This window comes from Electrona antarctica, assembly GCF_951216825.1.
Source record: "Electrona antarctica genome assembly, chromosome: 17".
Lineage (NCBI taxonomy): Eukaryota > Metazoa > Chordata > Actinopteri > Myctophiformes > Myctophidae > Electrona > Electrona antarctica.
The window spans coordinates 16,901,943-16,916,618 of record NC_136798.1 but is presented as its reverse complement, the minus strand read 5'-3'; the positions used below and the strand labels follow the sequence as shown (position 1 = coordinate 16,916,618).

General features: G+C 43.5%; 1 protein-coding gene across 1 annotated transcript in view; it reads left to right on the top strand.

The window, feature by feature from the left end:
- The window catches only part of mmut (methylmalonyl CoA mutase), a 36,445-nt gene that overhangs the window by 9,771 nt on the left and 11,998 nt on the right, over positions 1 to 14,676 (top strand). Inside the window, exons 4-10 of the mRNA XM_079527003.1 lie at positions 409 to 566; positions 1,013 to 1,184; positions 2,748 to 2,996; positions 3,400 to 3,511; positions 7,842 to 7,957; positions 13,198 to 13,313; positions 14,448 to 14,579. Of these exons, the coding sequence (XP_079383129.1) occupies positions 409 to 566; positions 1,013 to 1,184; positions 2,748 to 2,996; positions 3,400 to 3,511; positions 7,842 to 7,957; positions 13,198 to 13,313; positions 14,448 to 14,579 (1,055 nt within the window). The remainder of the gene's footprint in view (positions 1 to 408; positions 567 to 1,012; positions 1,185 to 2,747; positions 2,997 to 3,399; positions 3,512 to 7,841; positions 7,958 to 13,197; positions 13,314 to 14,447; positions 14,580 to 14,676) is intronic.

Genomic DNA, 14,676 nt, shown 5'->3' with positions numbered 1-14,676 from the left:
GAACGCAGTTTTTAGAATCATAATATCTCGGATGCTTCTTTGAAATGGCTTTCAAACTAAAGATTTAGTCTGGCGGTCAATTCAGACACCAGGTGGGGGTGTTGGTGGTAAATTAGTTAGTAACATAGTGGAAATAGCAGATCAGATCCACTATTTGTGAGTGTGAGTGTGAGTCTGTCACAGTCAGTCAGTGGTGGAAGAAGTACTCAGATTTTTCACTTAATGACATAGTTGTTGAAAATGAGTGGAATGCCCCTTTAAGTAAAAGTAGCAATACCACAATGTAGAAACACCCTGCTAGAAGTAGCAGCCCTGTATTAAAAATGTACTTGAGTAAAAGCACAAAAGGCATCAAAGTACTCATTATGCAGAATGACTGACTGTTTTCCTGACCAACCCTTTTCACAGCACATGCCCAAGTACAACTCCATCTCCATCAGTGGCTACCACCTTCAGGAGGCCGGGGCAGATGCCATCTTGGAAGTGGCCTACACCATCGCCAATGGCCTGGAGTACTGCCGCACGGGTCTCAGTGCGGGCCTGACCATTGATGACTTCGCTCCCAGGTAGATTCAAGACTTTGGTTTATTCATTACATCTCATAATATACAGGTACGCAAGAGTCAAATTCTTTCAACATTCTAGCAACAATAACAAAAGACAGACATGAAGAATAACAACAAGGGAAGTAGTAAGGTAAAGACGAAATGGCAGTAATGGCATGTGAGCAGTGATGGGCTATTGAACATGGAATCTGAAAACAATGTACCTTGCATAATGCTGGCCTCTTTAGCACACTGTTGTACATGATATAGATAACACCTCATACAATTCATGGTTTATTTATTTGTGACAAAGGGTCGTGTAACTCAAATTCAAGACATCTACAAAAGTCTTAAGTTAGCGCCAGTGGCCAAGGCTATGAAAAATGAACAGTGGACCGAAGTGTGAATAAAGTGTGCGATCTGTGGATTATGTTGTTTTCGTCTCCTGACCTGCTACGTGATGTCAGGCTGTCATTCTTCTGGGGAATCGGGATGAACTTCTACATGGAAATCGCCAAACTGAGGGCGGCCAGGAAGTTGTGGGCCACGCTCATTAAACAGAACTTCCAGCCCAAGAACGCCAAGTCTATGCTTCTGCGCACACACTGCCAGACCTCGGGCTGGTCTCTCACTGAACAGGTAAACTGGTAGTAAAGAGCACCACTGAAAACACATCATGATGAGAATCTCGTCATTGGCAAGCACTTAACCTTTTGAGTGCTCGGATCGCCTCCTTGTCTTTAGTATTCCAGTCCCACTGATCTACTTTACTTGATTATGTTTTGCATCTCCATCGAGCACCTGGTTGACTTTCTTTTTGTCTAATAATAAGTCAGGCTTCGGAGACAGGAAATGAATAATGAACGTTGTCATTGAAAGAGTGGTTCAATTCACTGGTGAAGATGTAGGGCGTGTTGGAGCTGCCATCGTTAATGGACTAAACTGACAAAGTGCGCAAACTGACTCCGCTCACAGGAGAGAGCATTTATTGCCGTCATCTGTGTGCAACTAACATTAAATAGGAGGACTTTCAAGATCACATTATGCAACAGTCTAAAGTGGTGTGTGTGTGTGTGTGTGTGTGTGTGTGTGTGTGTGTGTGTGTGTGTGTGTGTGTGTGTGTGTGTGTGTGTGTGTGTGTGTGTGTGTGTGTGTGTGTGTGTGTGTGTGTGTGTGTGTGTGTGTGTGTGTGTGTGTGTGTGTGTGTGCTGTTATAACTCTGTATTGATGCATTGCAATGCTGCAATAAGCCAGCTTACACAAACATTGCAAATTTGCAATGTGTCAATTTAATTTACTGTGCGCTGGAGAAGATGTTCCACCGCAGAGCAGGCTCTTGGCACACATGATGCGCTCCAATTCAGCTTTGAACCTGTGTGGCATGTCATTCTTCCAGCTTTGAACCTGTGTGGCATGTCATTTCTCTTCTCCTCCATCACTTCACTATCCAATTTGGAAGAAGAACACTTTTTATTGCCATAATAATCTCTATTCTGTCCTCACACTTGCGTGTCTGTGCAAAGGCTAGACAGATGGCGTACAAACTCCCAATAATAAAGCCGTTTCTTTAGAAGAGTAGTTTTTACTGTAGGTTTTTGATTTGTAAGACTGTAAAACATGAAATGTAAGACATGAAATTTCAAATGAAAACATTACAAAAAACATAAGCTGCTACGTAGTAACAGTTTAAGCTACAAACATCTTACTGTTCACTACTGAAAGCATGTACACATATAGGTGATGTAATGACAGACAACTGTAGCTCACATGGCACATGGAAATTAGCAGACTAACAAACACTACTAAGTTACAAAAATAACTAAATTGACAACACATTACTTTACACTTTCTTAAACACTTTGGAACAATGATATTTGAGTTTACTCACAGACATACAGTATCTACTCCAAGACACAGAACGTTGCAGAGCTGTGGAGAACACACTGCAGCATGCTTGCTTCTCAAAAGGTAACAAAGGAATTAACTAGTTGCTTTTAGTTTCACTTAAAACGAGACCTAAACTGGAACATACCAGCAACTGGAATATACTCCAAGAGGGAATGAAATGACACAAAACAACCACAAATATCAATTAAAGACGTCCAGCACAATCTCAACAAATGGATGGAATCACAAAGCTGTGAAAACCATAATACTTGCCCTGCCTAATGAATTGTAACCACCCGTTGTGGTCCCGTTCAGGACCCCTACAACAATGTGGTGCGTACGGTGATCGAGGCCATGGCGGCTGTGTTCGGGGGGACCCAATCACTCCACACCAACTCATTTGACGAGGCACTGGGCCTGCCCACGGTGAAGAGTGCCCGCATCGCCAGGAACACCCAGATCATCATCCAGGAGGAATCGGGGATCCCCAAGGTGGCCGACCCCTGGGGCGGATCACACATGATGGAGTCCCTGACAGATGACGTGTACAACACAGCCATGAAGGTAGACCATAACTGTACATTAACTCATGCATACTGTATCGTAACCACCTAACCCTAACCCATTTTTAAGGTTTTTGATTTTTTTTTTTTCATAAATCAGTCACGGGGGGCAACAGTTCCAGCACTGCAGCAGAGAGCTCCAGACTTCTCTTTTTCGTGCAACATTATATCTGATTTTAACTGTTTTAATTGCAGAAAAACCATAGACCTTATTAGACCATTCAAGCCCTTTAAATTCCACAACAACAAAAAACGTAGTACTTTATTATGAATTATTGCACCATTCGGCTGGACATAACAGTTTTAACAGCTGTAATAACAGTTAACTGCTGCATTTGGAAATACACGTGGGTTTGACTTCAGCATGTTGTTTTTATTCCTGTGTTTTCCTGTATCCCGTGTAGTTCATTAATGAGATTGAAGAGGTGGGAGGAATGGCCCGGGCTGTGGCTGAGGGCATTCCTAAACTCCGCATCGAGGAGTGCGCTGCACGCAGACAGGCCCGCATTGACTCAGGTACTGGAAACACACGCACACGCACACGCACACGCACGCACGCACGCACGCACGCACGCACGCACGCACGCACGCACGCACGCACGCACGCACGCAATTTGCATTGACGTTGATCTCCTTCTTTCACCAATAAATCCAAAAACAGTGTGACTGAAAGCTTCCACGGTCGGCTGTACTCGGGTTGTGAAGATTGATGCGGTGGTACGGGATGGGCTGGGAAATTATTAATACATGTGGGACCTGCAGGTCCTGAATTACCCTGACCCGTGCATCACTATTCCCCCCCCCTGCCAAGCCCCGGCCATGTTGTGGTTGGCCATATCACACTCTGCGGGGCAGTCGGTCTTGGGACATCAAGGTCAAGGTCAAGTTTATTCATATGTCCCAAACTGGGCACTTCGTTTTACAGCACATAATAAAAGCTCTCAAAGACATTACAACACAAACAGTAGAGCATACATAACAACAACAGACAAACGTATACATTATCACTAGGGATGTCCCGATACACTTTTTTCGCTTCCGATCCAATCCCGATCCCGACCTCAATTTCTGTGTTAGCCGATACCAATACCGAATACCGATACCAGTGTCGTGATCTCATGTTGTGTTTATAGCTATCTAGCTATATATCTCGTGTTGTGTTTATAGCAGACTCCTCACTCAAATGTGCACTTGCAGCAAGTCCAAAGCAAACTCCACATTTTATTTACCTGCCATAGTGTCAACCCCTTACCCTAGTGTCGGATCTGTGGTTAAATTGGCATATTCGCCGATACCGATATGAACCGATATGACAAATAAGGGCCGATCCGATACTTTTCCCGATACCGATACAGTATCGGGACATCTCTAATTATTTATCACAAGATACAGATGTTACATTAAATATAAAGTGCAACTAGAGCTAAAGTGCAACGAGTGTAACTACATCTACCTCCTCCTGCTTCCCTTTTTGATGGTATAAACGGAGCCAGTGCAGTGGGTGCTACAGGAGGTGATCCTAACCTTGATACTTAAGCAGTTGGTCTTTCAGTATGAGGCACACGACCATGACAGGCGAGCCCCAGAAAGCACATCTCATACAGTATGCATGTAAGCACTCCAGGGACTTGATGTGACAGCTGTGTTGAGTATAGTCCATGCGTCGCAGCTATAGAGCAGGGTGGTGGTTGTGATGGCCTCATCTTGGTGTGCAGGTGTGCAGGAAGGAGGTTATACAATTGGCGAAAGAAGGAAGGCACTGGAGCAACTCAGACAGTTTAAGCCCTTATTTTGCAAGTCAAAATGTACGTTTCGATGTATCGACCACATCTTCGTCAGGTCATGAACCTGACGAAGATGTGACCGATACATCGAAACGTTGTACATTTTTACTTGCACCCTGTGAATAAAATAAGGGCTTAAACTGTCTGAGTTGCTCCAGTGCTTTCCTTCCTCCTGCAACATGTCCTGCCTCTGAGATGCACCAGACTGGCCTGCCATAGGCTTGAGGCTGCCTCTGAGATGCACCAGACTGGCCTGCCATAGGCTAGAGGCTGCCTCTGAGATGCACCAGACTGGCCTGCCATAGGCTTGAGGCTGCCTCTGAGATGCACCAGACTGGCCTGCCATAGGCTAGAGGCTGCCTCTGAGATGCACCAGACTAGCCTGCCATAGGCTTGAGGCAGGGTTGGAACTCCCTTCTACTTATCTGATGTGTTTTTCAATTGTATTGTCACCGCTGCAGTCCTCACTCCTCAGCATTGTGTTGATTTCGTAGACTAAAACTATGATGAAAAATGAAAACGATCGACTTTTCTTTTCACTGAGGAAAACTGAATAAATAGCCAAAACTAAGACTAAATATACTGACAATTTCGTCAACAGATAAAAACTACATTTTAGGGAGGGTCTAGTGGAGAAGAGATCCAGTAGAACTAAAAGTCATTTTATGTTTTGTTGCATGCGAAAAATAGAAGATGTACAAGCTCGCGACGCATTGTGAGCTTGTAGATCGGCTATTTGCAAGTGTAAAATCAGCCATTATGACATCAAGGCCTGCCAAAATACATTTTAGTTGGCACTTTGACTAAACTAAAATCTAAATTTGCTGTCAAAATCAACACTCTTCAGAAAGGATTCCGCCCACATATTTGAATGATGGGGTTATTGTTAGTGTTTTGTGGTCAGTGGTGAAAACAGGCAGGTAGGGCTGTCAGGATTAGGACATTTTTGTCGCTCCAGTAATTGCGAATAACCATTTAATTGCGCTTATGATGTTGAACATTTGGAACATTATGCATACAAAAAATAATTTCGTTTTAGCTTCGTTAACAAAAGGTGCACAGGGCACATAAGACAAATAACTTGCATAATTTCATAACTTTATACTTACATGAATGGTGGAAATAGCTGATCTACAAGCTCAAAACGTGTCACGTAGATGTGCTATTTACACAATTATGTTGTAGTTGTTGAAAATGTATACATTTTTCAACATGGTAATGATTATGACGATTATGCAAAAATATAATTGAGATTGTCTAAAATAAGTGCGATTAGCCGATTATGTAATAATAGTGACAGGTCTACAGGCAGGGTGTGTGGGGTAATGGTACGCTGTTGGCAGGTGACTTCTGTCACACGCACACAAACGTGTGCACTGCACACACGTTAAGCGATCGTTTGATGCGACTCTTTGGTGCTTGTTATGATGTGTTGAAGGACAGTGGAGCCATCTTGGCATTTTAGAGGTCTAATGCCACACATTTTGTGTTTCTGTTTTCTGCTGTTAAAAATAGGATTATTCGAAATGTCGGTGCATTGGAGCACCTCCAATATTTCAATTGTAGAAGCTCCATGAATTGTGAGAAGACACATATTCCCATATGTGTCCCATAATATTATTCCCATAATAGAGAAGACTCTCGGCGGACTCTTATAATAGACTAGTCTCTCCATGCTGACAAATTCTCATTTGTCTTCATTGGTGTTGTGATTCACGGCGCGTGACGTCTGGGCTGAAGTCCAATGCATTTTTATTGGCCCTTGTAGGGCTGTCAGAAACATTCCTGTCCTCAGTGTCCTGAGCATGCAGGATAAGACGTTTTTCAGACGTGTCGTTATTTCCCTGGTTGTTTCCTAACGTGCCAATTGGTTATAATACAGATTTATTTTAAATATTAGATTTGACTTAAAAGCACCTCAAAGTGTGCTATGACTAATGTACATACTTAGCTACTTCTTTACCTTACTAGTTGTTGTTGTTATAACGAGCTCATGTGAAATATGTCATAACATCCAGAGTGCAACACAGCTCCGACCTGGGTCTTTTTCAACTGGCAGATAAATTAACCACAATCGATTTACAGGATTTCGTGAGCGTTTAATTTCAAAAGGACTCGTTCTTTTTTTCAATTTCCTGAAAAATAACACTATTGGACATACAAGTGTGTACACCTCGACCCAACAGCTAAGATATGCCTACAGTACATCAACAGAAGCCTTTGATCCTTCTGATCCTGTTGTGTAGTGGTGTGCACATGGACTGTCTACAGATGAAATAGATGCAGGTAGAGAACGAGGCTTTTTCATCTCACAGTGGGAGTGGAATGAGTTTATCCAATCCCTTAGTTGTCAAAGGGCCTACTAGGCCCATAGTGCGGGACCCTGAAATTACACAATGAAATGAATCAAACATTCTGCATTCTGAGTGCACCCTTTATCCTGCACTAGGAGGGTCAGCATGGGGCTTTTTCCTGTGTACATGGCTGGAGTCATGCAGTGGTGTGTGTGCTCATGGACTGTCTTTGTTGCATACAGAGAGGAAAGAGACACAGGTAGTGGAGAGGGAGTGACAGCGTGACAAGAGGAAATCAAAGGGGTAGTCATGGATTTTTCAATTTACTGAAATCGGTGGGAGTGGAATTAAGATTCTCCAGTCGCCTTGGTTTCGAAGACATGCCTTGCCATTGTTCCTTGGTACAGTATACGCACCAATTAACTTAATTAGTTTTATGTGAGCCTCGAGGTCTGCTATGTACATCAATGCACTTTAATGTTGCAGGCCTGGCTTGTAGTCAACTTAGCTTTTGTATTTAGTTTCAGAAGATGTTTTCTCTTATGTTCTGTGTCACAAATTGGCTGGTCATGTTAATGTTTTTGACTTTCCACGTTCCCCTTTCCATTTAAGGATGGATGGATATTATATATAGGCCTATAGCTAATTTGCTAAATATAGCACTCCACTCTGTTCTGCTTTTGAAATAACAAATGTACATAGTTTTTCCTGGCCATGTCACCGAATCATTGCTAATACCACATGCGCTGTCCTTCTGGTGTGGGCCAGGTTCAGAGGTCATTGTCGGGGTGAACAAGTACCGTCTGCAGAAAGAAGAGACCGTAGAGGTGTTGTCCATCGACAACACCAGCGTACGTCAGAAGCAGATCGACAAACTCAAGAAGGTAAGTGACCCCCCTTAACCATTTCCGTCCGTAGGACGTGGCCACACGTCCTGGGAATCCAATCGAGGGATGCATTGGACGTGTACACGTCCTAGCACATCCTCAATGATATCAGGCGAGGGGAGAATATTCTGATTTTTTTCCTTATTTTTATTTTTCAGTCGGACACTCGGCCACCGTCCTTCGCGCTCTACGGCCATATTAGCTGTTAGCGCGGCAGAAAGAATGCCTCTCCAAATCCACGCTCTCTGTGTTTTTGATCTGATGGATATACTAGCGCTTCACGGGGGGGGGGGGGGTGGGGGGGGTTACGGACGGTTGTACTCTGCCACAATGTTATGCTGCCCACACGGGCAGATGTAAAAGATAAAGGTGCTCACAGACGGTGTATTTGTAGGCTAGTCGTTAGCAGCAGGAGGACGTTTGTTAGCAGCTCAACCACTGAAACCAAAACAAAAGTCCAACACAGATAACCATCACCAACTGCTGCAGGTTCCATGTTTAAGTAATCCCAGTGTTGTTCAAGATGCATGGTTTTCATATTACTACCACTATGAGAGGAGCACGTAACTTTGGGAAAGTGTCATAGTAGCTTGTTTACAACTGAAACGGACTTCCTGTGCACTGATTTCCTCTTCAAAATAAGAGCCACATGTAATGATTAGTCAACACTATTTTTATTTCTAAGTCTGGCACACCGGTTGTGTGCCCCCCTGCTCATAGTAATCATTGCTATGGACTCTGTGTTTGTTCAGTAACCGGGGTCTCCTGTTCTCTCCAGTTCTGTAGTTAACAGAAAATACATTTTCAGGCGACTTGCCAATTTCTCCAATCAGGAGAGAGTACCCATTCATCAGCATCAATTGTGTTCCTGTTCCAATGTCGTCCAATCAGGAGAGAAAACTGATACAGGACACAGGATGAACAAGTGAAATTGGAAGTGATGACACAAAGAAGTGATCAAAATTGGAACTTGAACACGATAACAATTTTTTGCTGATAACTTAGTTAAGTACTCTCTCATGATTGGCTGAAAATGTCCATCGGCTATTTCTGGCGAATGTTCCCCACCGAAATGGGTGGATTTCCCAAAAGAATGGAATGTGTGTTGTTTAAGAATGATAATTTTGAGTCGTAAAAAGTCCAACTGGGAATTGAGTTGGACTATATTCTCTTTCTAATGCAAACCCATATTTGTGGAGTAACAGGATTACACAAGATCATCTTCACACTGTACATGCGATCTTCATACAGCAGCTTCATCTTCGTATTATTGTCTCCACTCCGTCCGTGTGTGTGTCCTTCCTTCCTTCCTTCCTTCCGTCCTTCCGTCCGTCCGTTATCAGCTAATCTCCGGTACCGTTGGCCCGATCCATGCCAAACTTTGCACACACACTCCATGGATGCCAACGACGAACCTCTGCTCCAAATATTCCTCAACGGCCTGTTATAGCGCCACCATGATGCCGATTTAGGCAAAACACATTTCTGTAGATTACTCGTACACATTTTATCCATACATCACACAATTCGGTATACACTATCGCCATAGTCATGTGATCAACACAGATCTGCACAATTTCCCATCTTCCATCTAATATTGGCTTCCAAAGCTCACATGATTGGTCCGTTTCGAACAAAATGCCACAAATCACAAACACAGTGTGCAATTTCCGTGAAATTATACACGCACATTTCCACTAGGCCAAGGACGACATGCCACTCATTCTTTTCCAAATCAGCCTCATGGTGGTGCTATAACAGGCCAATTCCTGTTTTTAGCTATAACTTCATCAATCTGTATACAACTTATGTATGCGCACTCCCTAGAGGCCATGGAAAAACATTGTCCCTGCATCATTCCCTCCACATCTTCCGGTTATAGCGCCACCATGAGGCCGATTTCTGCTAAACACATTGCTTATGTTAGTCGCACAGATTTCATCCAAATCTCACGCAAATCGGTACACATGATATCTGTAGTCATGTGATCAAGACAAGTCTGTTGGATTTATCAGATTCTACACTGATTGGCTAACATTGCCTTCTAAAGTTTTCAGGAGTGGCCCGTTTCGTTCAAAATGCTGCACATGTCCTGCTCATCCAGAATTCTATCCTCAGAGATTCGATGAGTGATCTGGCTCTGCATTTCCTCAACAAAATGAAGAAAATTGTTGCAAAAAACAAACAAACAAAAAAACATGTTTATATTACTCCTAAACATTTTGCCAAACATCTCACACACTCCTATCCTCCTGGTGGAGACCTGTGCCCAGAAGGGCACTTTTTCTAGTTGTATAATACTAGAATTTCGCCGCCCTTCGGGCGGCTCATCCTAGTTCCGTTGCAGCGCAATGGGAAGAAGGAAATTGCGAGATTTGACAGACTCCACTTCATGTTTCAGCTGTGTTTTTAAACCCAGTATTGTGCCCTTCACATGTATTAACAGATGGGTATTATTAGTATTTGTTGTATTTTATTTTCACATCAAAGCAAATTAAATTAATTTTAAATAAGCACACATGAAACTGCTTTTTACTGTTTTGGTTTACTTACAATAAGTTAGTGTTTTTGGAAACCAAAAGATGTTGAGAATGGAGCAGAACATACTGTAGTATATTTTTGTGGGGACCTTGACTGCATTATAGTAGGCCTACAATCTTTTGGATTGCAGTGACCCCACATTGTTTCTTCGGGAACAATATTTGTAGTTACAATGAGGGCTACATGAGCCGAAGGGAGAGAAACACGTCGCCTCTCTCCAGTGCGTGCGTATGTTGCTGCTGGTGGCTGACTAACAACGGATCGCATCGCTGAGTGACATAAACGCACAGTTACAAATCAGAGGCACTTCAATAAGAAAACTCAACTAATAACGCTTGTGTGTGTTAATCTGCCCGATGCTGACGTTAGTATATAATGTTTAGATTGTTTTCCTCTTGTACATGCGTTTGTGGGCACAGTGGCAGGGGGTGAAATGCCGATTTGTCCCATGGTGTGCACTGCGCAACTGTGCAGTGTAAAAAATGCTGAAATCAAACCACACACACACACACACACACACACACACACACACACACACACACAGTCACTCAGTCACAAATCCTCCACAGTGTGATTACGTGTCTGCAGTGACACTGCTGCGAGGTTACAATGAGTCCGTGGTGTGGTGAGACTGGGAAAGGAATAAATCGCGGAAGAGCTTGGCATCCGACTGCGCGCGTTGTGTGGATGAGATGGGCGCGTTGGGAAATACCGCACCGAAGCACACTCGCCTATTAGTTTGCATTGCATTTGCACAGTGCGCTCAGTGCTATATTTGCGAACGTGGCCGTTGTGTGTGTGTGGCTGGCTGCGTGGGGATCGCCATGTGAGGGGGCTCGCCAATAAGGGGCCTGTTGCATTAGTGTGTGTGGTGTAGCCGAAGGGGGTGGTGAGAGCATGAGGGGGATGTAGCACAGCAATCGGTGACCCCTACATTAAGCTGTGTTGCTCCCATCATGCAGTGCAAATGCGTGTTGTAGCAACCGTAGCCAATGGGAAAACAGGATGCAGTGTTGCCAGGTCCGCGAATTGTAAGCGAGTTGTAAGTAGCGTGTTGAATGGCATTTTTTCTGGGCTAGTTTTCATAGACCTGGCAACAAATTAGGCGGGGGTGTCGGTGCTTGTGGCGTGTTTGTGTTTATTATTGATATTGATGTTGTTTGTGAGTGTGGACGGGAGGCGGCTTTAGTGGCAGTGCAATGACAGTTTTTACGCGGGTGTTGTGGAATGTGGTCGTGCGGCGCGACATGAGGAGATAGCCGTGGATCGACGCGGAGGGTAAGGCTGTGTCGTGTTAGTGTGTTGTTGCAGTGTGTGTTGCAGCGTGTTGCAGTGTGTCAGTGACGTAGTAGCTGGTGCCTTTTGTTCCTGTGCGTGCTTTTGGGCACATGTTTTCAATTGTAATATAGGATAATGGAGAGAACACTGTGCCACTTGTAGTGACTATTTGACCTTTGCACAAAGAGAGCTACATTTCGCTCCATTTGCCAAGATGTCATATCGAAGGCAATTGTCGGATAAGATTGAGGTAATCAAATGAAAGTGGTCCTCCATGCCTGTGATGCTATTATTTTCCCATATTGGACAGTGACCTCAATTTTCCTTTTTTTTTCACATCATGCTGGGATGACAGTCATTTCTAAAGGTTTTCCTCTTGATTTGATTTTGCACATCTTTACTGAATAGACTGCATTCAATATTTCCGTCACAACTCCATGAAATACATGTACAGTTACAGATTAGGTATTAGCGTGCCATATATTAAATGTAATAATGGTCAATAATCAAGGCGGATCTGTCATATTTTTTATATTCCATTCTTATTGGCAAATTTCGAACATTACTGGCCCACAAACCTACCTGACCTGGCGGAACACTTTTTCTAGTTGACTTTTGAATCAATCCCCCTGCAATTTCAGGAAAGCAAACGGCAATTCATTGCGCACTAAACGCTGCTAATGCATCTCTTGAACACATATGACATAACGCCATTTGTCTCATTGCTTCTGTTAGAAGGTCACTTGGCATACATTTGACGAGGGTAGCCGGTCAAAGGTTAAAATGAATAGTAAGGCCGTCCCCGGTCCGGGCGCCTAGGCTGGTGGTCCAGTCTGACAGCGTGTTGCGGGTTCGAGTCCCGATCCCGGCGACCTTTATTGTGTGTCTTCCCCCCATCTCTTTCCCCGTTTCCTGTCAACATACTGTCTGTCTGCCTATCAATAAAATATTAGTAAGGCTTGTCATTTCCTCCAAGGCTTGTATGTATTACAAGAAAAATTACTTAAGACTTAAGTATTCTGTACTTTGAACCACAAATGAATTCAGATTAAGCTTGTATCCTTTTTAAGATGGGTTCAGCTCAGCTCTCGAATTGTTTTGGGGAGCTGTTGAGTGGCTAATAATTAATAATAATTTAAATAAATAATTATAAAAGCATGTTGCTATAATAATAGACTGTCTGCTCAGCTACCTGCTCTCCAGAATGTCCCTTGGAGAATATGCCATACTGCTGTGGCTGAGAAAGGAGGCACAGCTCGTAGTCACGATGCCATCAAAATCTTTATTTTTCCAACGTTTCGGCAACAAGTTGCCTTCTTCAGGGAATACTGCTGTGGCTAACATACAATGGCACATTTCCCATGAGCTGAGTTAAGTCATTGCTGTGGTTGTTATTTCATGTTTATCTTCCCTTGCAGGCGAGGGAGAGCCGTGACCCCGTGGCAGCGAAGAGTTGCTTGGCTGCCATCGAGGAGTGTGCCCGAACTGGGGAGGGCAACCTGTTGGCGCTCGCCGTTGAAGCAGCTCGTGCCAGGTCAAATTGATGTCATTTAATTAAGTGCATTCACTAAAAATGCCGGGACAACACTCCACACGTCCCAAACTCTTCTCCATTCTGGCTCCAAAACTATGGAATGCACTTCCCATTGCAATCAGAACTGCAGACTCACTCCTAATCTTCCACCGTAGTCTGAAAACCCACCTCTTCAGACTCCATCTTAGCCTGTTGCACTTGCCGTAGCACTTGCCCTAGCCTTGACAACCTTACAGGCGTATGTAAAGGCTCAATTTATGTAACTTGGATAGCATTTTACGTAGACATAGAACTCTATAGTGTATATGCATTGTTTCATTGTATAGATATTCCACAGTTAGGTTCTTAGCTTACGTATGAGTCTGGATGACTATTTTTATGTATTTGATGTATTACCAATTTACCATGTTTTTGTTCTTGCTTACTGTAAATCGCTCTGGATTAAGAGCGTCTGCTAAATGCCTAAATTGTCATTTGTTGACATTTCCAAACAGTTCTCCTGTTTTACACACTATTAAATCTCTCAATACAATACAGGCCGAGCTCAAGTACATTAAACTAGATGACAGCAATACAGTATAATATCATCTTTTTTATTAATACCTTGGGCAGGGGCTGAGCTCGGGCTCATTACTTGTCAACTATTGTGCAGCGGTGAACCTCCCTTCTTTGACAATGACGTTTGTTAAGTTAGTTTACACAGACGGAAGACACATGTCACATATAGTACTGTACAGAGAGAGGTAAACTTAAAACTTGTTCTAGTTTTATTAAACATAACTACAACTGACACAGCCAAACATACTCACACATTAATAGGCTACCGGGTCCCGACTCTCCATTAGTGACATGTAAACAACATGAAGTACAGTAGAGAATAAAGCTATTTGCGTGATAACAACACAGTTCTCACAAAGAATAGCGACTGTCCATTACAGAGATGCATAAGCATGCATGCTGTACTGTGTACAGAATACATCCACGTCACGTTATCCAGCAGCAAATCAGTCAATTAAGGCTGAGAATAAAAGGAGTGTTGAGGCAGTGTCAGTGTGATCACAGGACACAGTGATGAGTATTGATGAGTGATTTTACTGTGTACGACTGCCAGCATAATGTGCATTTTTCTTTCAGGTGCTCTGTGGGAGAGATAACGGACGCCATGAAGACGGTGTTCGGTGAGCACAAAGCTAGCACAAGGATGGTGAGTGGCGCTTACCGCAGCGAGTATGGGGAGACTGAAGAGATCTCCCTGACCCTCAGCAGGTAATTGTCTCCGTCCGTGTGTGTGTGTGTGTGTCCGTCCGTGTGTCCTTCCGTCCGTCCGTTACCAGCTAATCTCCGGCACCGTTAACCCGGTCGA